A 9,226-nucleotide genomic window follows, 5' to 3' on the forward strand; every position below is an offset into this window, starting at 1 on the left:
TCCATACACTTTGATCAATCACAAACTCTTAGCAATCTCAGCTCTTTGAAAAACTCAAAAACTCTTAGGAAAAACTTTGTCAAAGATTCTTAAATCTCAAATCTATTTTTCTGAATATATTCAAAGATGTAGTTTGTTATCAAATTTTAATAAACTCTTACATTGCATTAAAAGATTGGTCAAAACATTTAATGACTGGAGCGTAAGCAGTTAAAACATTTAAAGCTCAATCAAACATAAAACAGTTTTTCTGTTATGGTCCCAAAACAAGCAATCGGTTGTTTCCTCGAATCAATCGGTTGTTTTGGTACTTAACAGTTCAACCATTTAAAAACAGTTTTTAATCTTTTCCTCAAAACACCTAAGTATAAACAATCGGTTGTTTCGACAAAACAATCGATTGTTTTAACTTAGTTTGAAAACATTTTACTTTCACAAAGATTGAGAATGCTAATGCTTTAGATTTAATCAAAGGATGGATTACAACATATAAACTACCCCAGTACTAAGCTAAACCAGCACAACAACATCAAGCATAGCCAAGGCTTCAACATCCTTCAAAGGGTTTGGATTCTTCAAAGCTTGAACACCATTTGGTTCAACAGATAGGGCCACCCAGATTGTCTTCTTCATCATCTGAAGCAATGACCACCACCCCTTTGCCTTTACCGATGGGGGCTGGAGGTAGAGAATCCCTAACAGTTGTCAAGGAGATTGCGACAATAGGGGTTGGGGAAGCAGGAGCAGGAGTGGCTTAGGGGAAAGATGGAGCAAGAATGACTTGGGTGGAAGGTGGGACAGGAGCGGTCTGGGTGGCAGGTGAGGCAGGGCGGCTGAGCCGCCCGTTGCAGCAGCGACGTCATCACGGATAGATAGAACCTCAACTAACCTGGCCCGCTTCTCTGCGTTTAGCACCATGCCTGCACCAAAGAAAGAAGGGATAAGAACTAAGTAAATAGGGAGAATCAGAAAACCAGTACAAGTGTAAGCTAACAGATACAAAAGAGGAATAAACAGAGTGGTGTATGAGGAAGATCAGGAAAGGATTCCTATACCAATATAACCAGCAAGTCCAATTGGGTTGTATTCGTTCTTAATGAGTTCTATGGTGTTCAAGATCACCCCAGGCTGACCAAAACTTGGCATACCCCGCGATCAGCTGAAGAGAGCTCATCCAAGGTTTTGGCCTTCTTGAGCTTTAGCTTCCCCACCCAATATAATGGGAATCCATCAAGGGCGGTGCGGTCGTGCTCGGAGCAGCACACCCTGAAGAACTTTCCTTTAAACCCTTTGTATGACTGCTGGAATAGGGTAAGGATAACTCTCCCTGTCACCCCGCTGAAGCTAACCCAGAGGTTTTTCCCAGGGTTTTTGGCCACGAAAAAATGGAGGAAAACGTCTACAAAGGGGGCATGGCCAAAGTAGTTACAAAGAATGGAGAAGGCCCTGATGAAGGCCCAACTGTTGGGATGCAGCTGGGCAGGGGCGACGTTTATCTCAATTAATAGCTCCCTCTCAAAGCTGTTGAAAGGGAGGCGCTTCCTAATGCGCTTGAAGACGATTTGATAGAAGAAAAAGAATGGTTCACCATCGTTGGCGCGGTTGTCTACACAAACGGGTTCACCCTCTACACAGGGACGAACCAAGATGTAAGCATCGCACTCTCTCCCGAACGCTCTACCCTTGAAATCAGGTTCGCTGTCCAGGTGTTCTGATATGATTCCACTAGCCAAATAGAGATTATTCTTTGACATTCTGTGGAATCAACTTGAGTTGGAGATAGCTTAGGCACTTTTAATAGAATTGGATCAATGTTCTATATTTCAAGAACTCACCAAAACTTGCACCAAACACCAAACTCATATGGAAGATCCATCTATTGCCAATTGAACCGATTAAATTGTGTACAAAAGCAAAAGGACCGAATAGAAAGCTACAATACTGAAATTGAACCGAACAAAACAAAAGAAATGAAGAAGAATCAAATAGAAACAACCAAGGAGAAGATGAATCGAAGCATATTCAGAAACAAGCTAAAATACCGAATGAAAATGCTAGAAAAGTAAACTAAGACATGTTTTAGCTTCATATGAACATGGAGATGAAAGAAAGAAGAACTTATGGAGATGAAGGACTTGGTTTGGTGATCACGCCACTTGGATGGTGAAGGCTCCAAGATAAGTGAGCTAGTGCCGCCACTTGAGAGAACCAAATGCACTCAAGATAAGACAAGGTGAAGGAGAAGACAAAGTTCTCACAATTCTCTCTCAAATTGAGTAGAGTTTCTCTATTACCAATTTCAATTCTGCATTTTACAAGAGCCCACACCTCTATTTATAGTGTGAGGGTGCTGGAAACTAGGTGGGAAAATTCAAATAAAACTCATTTGAAATTCCCACCAAAAACAAGTCACATGGGAGGTGTGACTTTTTTCTACTATGACACCTCCTAAAAACTACACCTACACCTACTCTCCTAAGTCACATGGATAATGTGACTTTATTTTACATTTTCACACTTCTTTATTTAATATCCACACCTCCTACAACTATACAAGAGTAATTCAAATGATACTCTTTTATTTAATGCTTGGCCTTGCCCCTCATGGGATGGACTTGGGCTTTTTGGGCTTTGGCCTTCTTGGGCTTGGGCTTGGACTTTGGGCTTGGGCCTCATCTTTATTTTATGTCTTCTTTTAATTTTGAGAAGACTAGAAGGAAGAACTTCAAATGTGAAGGCGAATGTCCTCTTCCTTCATTAATAAAAGCCTCCTTTATTTGATTCTCATCATGTTCCCTTCAGTCAGCAAGAGAGGTGAGAGAGGTTTTTCAGCGAGGAGCTCGTTGGAAGCCCAGGGGTACAAGGGCCTATAGTTGACGCTAGGAGGAGGAGGGTTGGCGATGACTTTCGTTCGTGCCATGATGAAGAAAGTTAAGAAAAACAAGGAAAGAAGAAAGCAAAGGTTCAACAAGGGGAAACTATGGTATGAGACTAAAGAAACCTAGAAAACTCTACTCTCGTAGAAGAACCCAGAAAGCATAGCAACGAAGAAGATGCAGAAGAAAACTCAAAATGTGGAAATATAAACAGTCTCAGGCAATTATCAATGCGCAAACCATAAGTAAAGAACAATCAATGGAGAAAAACCGTACCTGTGGTTGTAGATGAGTGAAAGTTTCGGTTTTTGCGAAGGATGAAAACCAGAGAGCTCGAGGAAGAAGATGAAGAGTGCAAGAGAAGTTTCAAGTGCATGAAGCGTGCGTTTTTGAAAGACTTAACGTAAACTTGAGAAGTGCAAGCGACGTTAAGCCTCAGTCGCATGATTAAGACACATGTGCGTTGATTACAACATGAACAAGAAGGTGTCACTTCAGTACACTATGCACGTCCTGTCACAGGAAGCCATGTAGGTCGGTAGGACGAGGCCATAGTCTCTTCACTGAACAAGTTGACAGCTCGAGACTGGGGGCTTGTGTATCGACCGGTCCTCGGCCACAGGCGTTGAGACCCCGAAGGTGGGGTCCACTGGAAAGATCAGCAGGACGGGAAGGAGTCTCGTTAGGCTCATGAGTAAGGGAGCTGAGGAGGGGGCGACACCAAGGCAGGGCGTGGAGTCCTCGGGCCTCGGCACCTCAACAGTAAAGATGGACAAAGAAAGGTGGCTTTCAAATCACACCCCAGTTGCCAGTAGGGAGAGGCCCAGATCACGAGGGATCCGTGCATGGGGTGTAGGGATGCGGTAGTACGCACCACCGTTAAAGAGCCACTGGGAAAGAAACGACTCGTTAGGGTCACGTCCCAGGGGTGATCTGCATGCATGGCACGTTAGTAAGGCAGAGAACTCCCAAGGCGGATGACTCAGAGATTGGGTGCATGAGTTAGCATCAAAGCAGTCATCTCGCGCTAGTAACACTGCGGCAGGGTAGTCTTACACACTAAATAGCCCTAAGTCTAGGTGTTAGTGTCGCTAAGGCGCACCTACACGATGCTTAAGTCACAGTTAAACAGAAGGGCAGAAACACTGAAAGGTATATAATGGAAACTACAGACATAACCAGGTACGTTCTAGAACACATTACGCTTCACTAGTACGCATTACACATTTCTGAGAGAAGCAACACTGAGGGAGAAAGAACACACACACAGTGCTCTCAGAGTTAAAGTTTGGTGTTCATTGCCAGGAGTTTAACTTGAGCGTCGGAGTGTAAATGGCCGCAAGGGCGCCCATTGTCTCTTTGTTTTCAGGTGTTTCCATCGGAGGAAAGGGACGTGGGAGCAGAGGGTTCTTGGATGCGAAGTTATCAAAGACGCACAAAGACAGTCAGGTCAACCGGTGGGAAGACTCCTTGTCTAACGGAGTTAACTTCTTGAAGAATATCAGATATACAAAAATAATACCCTTTTGAAAACCTTTCTCTTATATCATCCCACAAATCCTGAACATTGCCAATATATATGGTACTTTGCGCGCGATTTGAACGTTGAGAATGCGAGTAATCCATGAGATCACCATCATGTTGCATCTTTTCCAAACATTGCGAGCTGAATTTTTTCTTGCAGGTTCTTTAAGGTTTTCGTTGATGAATTTGATTTTATTCTTTGATAACAAAACATGTTTCATTCCACAACTCCATGTATGATAGTTAGCACCATCTAAAATAGGTGTAACAAGAACCACTCCTGGATTCTCCCTAGGATGCAAATAATACATACTAGATGGGTTTTGTGATGGATCCATGAATCTTGACAAAAAGAAAAAAAAACAAATCAGAAAGAGGGAAAAAATTATAACGGAGAGGATAAAAGAAGAAAGACAAGAAAAGGATGGAAGAGGAACAAAGCAAGATCAACCCGCTCTAATACCATATTGTGATTCCTCCATGGTATGCCGAAGATAACGGAAGACTAATTTACTCATTCAACGATAATGAAAAGCATTGTATGTGCACCAAGAGGAACAAACGAAAACAAAACAGAGTTAGTAGAATAATTTCTAATATGTTATTCATGTTCTGGAAAAAATAATACAAATAGGACTGTTTCTTCCTGCACCTCCATATCTTCTTCTGCCACCTCCATACACAACATGAAAATACATTTTTCTCCTTCTTGTGTCACCTCCATAGAGTAGTTTCTGGATTATGTAGTCCGGAAACTCATTTGAAAAAAGACTTCCAGATTACATAATCCAAAAGCTAAATAAGACTTCCGAATTATGTAATCCGGAAAGTAATCATGTATATGAAAAAAGGCTACCGGATTATGTAATCCGGAAGGTAATTACAAATTTAAAAAATAACTTCCGGATTACATAATCCAGAATATTATAGAGGGGCATTTTCGAAAATTTGAAAAATTATGGAGGTGAGAGAAGAAGGTATGGAGGTGCAGGAAGAAACAGTCTACAAAGAGTTATTTGTAGAGTGCTTCTTCTTGCACCTCCATCCCTTCTTCAGCCACCCCCATACACTTTTAAAATTCCAAAATTGTCCTTCAGTAAAAAAAGATAAAAATAGAAAATTTGTTTTACCTTTCTTCGCATAGTGAAAACGAAGGTGTTTGGTCATTGGTGTTTGGTGCTTGGTGCTTGCTGGTTGCCGTAGTCGTTGTGATAGTGGTGCTTGTGGTGGTAGTGTCAGTGGTAACCGTGGTGGTGTTGTTGTTGTGGTGGGTGATCTTCACGGCTCGTATTCTCAGTTCGTCATTGTAAGGTAAGTCTTCGTGCTTTAAACACTTATTTCTCCGGAATAGGTTAATCCGCTAGATCACCAGATTGTATAATCTGTGCAATGAACTTCATGTTATCCACCCCTATAATCCGGAATGTTTTTACAATCCGTAAGACAACATTAAAGTGATCCAGATTAGTTAAACCGGAGGTAAACCGGATTCGAAACAAACATACTCACTTTTTCGAATTGTGTAATCCGGTACAAAATGAACTATGGATTACATAATCTGGAAGTCATTTTAGAAATTTAAATATGACTTATGGATTATGTAATCCAAAATGCAATTTGCTGTTTTAATTTGACTTATGGATTAAACAATCCGGAAGTCACTTTGAAGTTGTGAAATGCATTACGGATTATCTAATCTGGAAGGTACTATTTTACTTATGGATTACACTATCCGGAATGGTAATTGAATGTTGTTTTTATTTTGCATACTTGTGTGAATTTATGAAAATTAGAATAAAGTAGAAATTTATGTTTTATGAATGAAGGTGTAAGTATGGACATGGAGGTTGGATTGATTACAAAAAGATCGGATGAAGTAGAAATGATATATATGGAAGAATTAATGAATTTTGAGCATCAACATGAATTAGTTGAAGAGGATTATGTTACTCATTTTACAACAGATGAGGTGAATAAAATTTCATTCTATTTATGTTTATTGCTTTATAATTTGAAGAATTGATTTTGTATATATTGTTGGAATAACTTTGTGTAGGTTTTTCCTTCGCGAGAAGACTTACTTGAATGGGTTCGTAAGGTTGCTTATAGACTTGGTTTTGTTATTGTAATTATTAGGTCTGACATAGCAAATGGAAAGCAAGGGAGAAAAACATATGTCTTGTTAGGCTGTGAAAGGGGGGAGGGGGGTAGTTACAGAAAGTATAAGGATGGTTTGGAGGTTACTATAACTTGTACTCGAAAATGTCAATGTCCCTTTAAATTGCGAGGTAAACCTATTGGAAAGGGTCAAGGTTGGGTACTTAAGGTAATATGAGGTACTCATAATCATGATTTGTATGATACATTAGTTGGTCATCCATATGCGGGCAGATTAAAAGCGAATGAACATTCCATGCTTGTTGATATGACTAAAAGCATGGTTAAACCAAGTAGCATACTACGTACTTTGAAGGAGAATAATGAGGATAATATGACAACAATAAAGCAAGTATACAATGCAAGATACTCATACAAGAGATCAGTTAGAGGACCACGAACTGAATTACAACAGTTAATGATGTTGTTAGACCGTGACAACTATCTTCACTGGAGTACGTGTCATGAGTCTTCCAATATTGTTAGTGATATTTTTTGGACTCATCCTGATGCTGTGAAACTTTTGAATGCATTTAACATTGTATTCTTGATGGATACGACTTATAAAACAAACAAATATCGGCTGCCTTTGCTTGAGATTGTTGGTGTGACTTGTACAGGTTTGTCCTTTTCTGCTGGTTTTGCATTCTTATCTAGCGAGAAGGAAAAGAACTTCATATGGGCACTACAAAAATTTAGAGGGTCACTTTTAACATCGCATGTGGGGCCTGAAGTCATTGTTTGTGATAGATACAGATGTGGCACTTTTATCTGCAAAAATAGTGCATCCAACCACATGCAACAAGTAAGCTCTAACAGCACACTCCCAAGCCTCTTGAGCGCAACATTCCGCATATATATCTCGAAGCCAACTCAATCGTACGTGGACGCCTCGACACTGCCTCATCTCAGCCTTCCCACGAGCCTCCTCCACCCTTAATAACTCAGTTAAAATAGTTGCAGCTTCGTTGTACTCTAAGGGCACATACGTAGGGAATTGACCCAAAATGTGTAAAAGATATGACACATCATCAAGTGTGATAGTCATCTCACCTATGGGAAGGTGGAAGGAGTTTGTCTCAGCATGTTTGTCTCAGCATGCCACCTTTCAACAAAGGCTGAAATCAACCCCCTGTCCCCCACCTCATAGCTTATATTACACAGACTAAATAATCCAGAATTTTGTATAAGAACTTCAATCTCAGCATGAGGCATCCCAAATTTACGTAATTTGGGGGATACCAATTTAAGTTCTCCTCGATCCTAATACAAAATTTGTATATATTTAATATAATTAAATCAATTTAAACAATAATTAACAAAAACAATTTAATTGAAGATTTTTTCGTTCTTACCTCACCATTCCAAAGCTTAACAGCAACATGGTCAGCAAAACTTACCAGCAAAGACATATCAGAAGGTCCTCCAGGAAACCCTTCTCCCTGGTCCATTTGTCTATCATCATGTAATTCTTGTTGATTGTCATTATCAATATTAACATCAACACCAATTCTTTCCTCCACAACACCTTGATCTCTTCTACGGACGGATGTCGTTGGTCTTGTTCGATCATGACCTTGAGATCCACCACCTCTTGTTTTAGCCATATCTGTCATAGGTGAACCATGGCACATAATCTAAAAAAAAGTTCTTCAACGGAAAACAAAATAAACTAAACAAGATTGCATACGTGAAACTCCAAAAAAAAAGTCACTTCCGGATTAGCTAATCCGAAATCCTAAAATTAATACTACCGGATTATCTAATCCGAAACCAACTTAACCAACAACAACTATTACGTAATCCGAAACATTCAAAAACACATACTGGATTATATAATCCATAACTAATTAAACACTACCGGATTATTTAATCCGAAAGCCTATGTAATCCAAAACTATTCAAAAAGACTACCAAATTTGGAACTATTGAAAAAGACTACCGGATTATTAAATACGGAACCTAACTACACACTATCAGATTTAAAAATCTTTGTGATGCGGAACAAAGACAATGCATGCTTTAAAACAATTCCTCTACAAAAAATCCGGAACTAACCTTTTCAGTGTTGGATGAAGAGGCTCAATGTTTGAACAGTGATTTGGAGTTACAATGGAAGTGAATGGTGCTCCTTTGAAGGTGAGGATGGGGGTTGCTGGGCGAGGATGGGGTTGAAGAAAAGGAGGTGAACTGTTGGTTCTTTGAAGGGAGAGGGGTGGGTGTTGCCGCGCTTCTGCTGCTGCTGGTGAAACGAAGCAAAGTGCTAAAACAAAGTGGAAAGGGGTAAAATTAGGTTTAGTTTTAAATTTTTAATATTATTTTACTGAGGGAAATAATAGTAAAATCAAGTTTAGTATGGAGTGACTGAAGAAGGGATGGAGGTGCAACTGAAGAAGGGATGGAGGTGCAGGAAGAAGCACTCTTATTTGTAAAGAAAAAGGGCCTTAGTAAAAGGACCTAAAAAAAAGACAGGTTCAATAGAAAAGAAAACTACAAAAATAATGAAGCCCGATACAACACAAAATCTTAATATGCCACATGCCCTTTGAGCACAAATTAATAAGCATGTTCACGAACCTGTAGTCACTGCATGAAATTAATAAAATGTAGCACCTTATTCACCTACATTTGTAACATGTACAATTTCTAATCAAAGTGAAATTAGGAAA

The 9,226-nt window shown here is 39.7% G+C and overlaps 2 protein-coding genes across 2 annotated transcripts; one reads left to right on the forward strand and one right to left on the reverse strand.

Annotated features, from left to right (window-relative positions):
• Positions 1–4,035: 4,035 nt before the first annotated feature.
• LOC137829261 (uncharacterized) lies at positions 4,036–7,366 on the forward strand. Its single transcript, XM_068636062.1, has 5 exons — positions 4,036–4,058; positions 5,604–5,711; positions 6,537–6,688; positions 6,770–7,177; positions 7,308–7,366. Exons 1-5 carry the CDS (start codon positions 4,036–4,038, stop codon positions 7,364–7,366), a joined length of 750 nt encoding a protein of 249 aa, XP_068492163.1.
• A 244-nt stretch (positions 7,367–7,610) lies between these two features.
• On the reverse strand, positions 7,611–8,164 carry LOC137829262 (protein MAIN-LIKE 2-like). The gene is made up of 2 exons (XM_068636063.1): positions 7,913–8,164; positions 7,611–7,820 (listed from the first exon to the last, which is right to left on the reverse strand). Exons 1-2 carry the CDS (start codon positions 8,162–8,164, stop codon positions 7,611–7,613), a joined length of 462 nt encoding a protein of 153 aa, XP_068492164.1.
• Positions 8,165–9,226: the final 1,062 nt, after the last annotated feature.

Source organism: Phaseolus vulgaris, chromosome 7 (genome assembly GCF_000499845.2).
Source record: "Phaseolus vulgaris cultivar G19833 chromosome 7, P. vulgaris v2.0, whole genome shotgun sequence".
Lineage (NCBI taxonomy): Eukaryota > Viridiplantae > Streptophyta > Magnoliopsida > Fabales > Fabaceae > Phaseolus > Phaseolus vulgaris.

What these genes read in the sequence shown, in the direction of transcription:
- LOC137829261 (XM_068636062.1), top strand. Translation starts at nt 4,036, where the DNA reads ATGGAAACTACAGACATAACCAG. An exon ending in GAAACTACAGACATAACCAG is followed by an intron (nt 4,059 to 5,603) that starts GTACGTTCTAGA and finishes TGGTTGCCGTAG; the next exon opens with TCGTTGTGATAGTGGTGCTT. An exon ending in TCTCAGTTCGTCATTGTAAG is followed by an intron (nt 5,712 to 6,536) that starts GTAAGTCTTCGT and finishes TGTAATTATTAG; the next exon opens with GTCTGACATAGCAAATGGAA.
- LOC137829262 (XM_068636063.1), bottom strand. Translation starts at nt 8,164, where the DNA reads ATGGCTAAAACAAGAGGTGGTGGATCTCAAGGTCATGATCGAACAAGA. An exon ending in TTAAGCTTTGGAATGGTGAG is followed by an intron (nt 7,821 to 7,912) that starts GTAAGAACGAAA and finishes ATTTTGTATTAG; the next exon opens with GATCGAGGAGAACTTAAATT.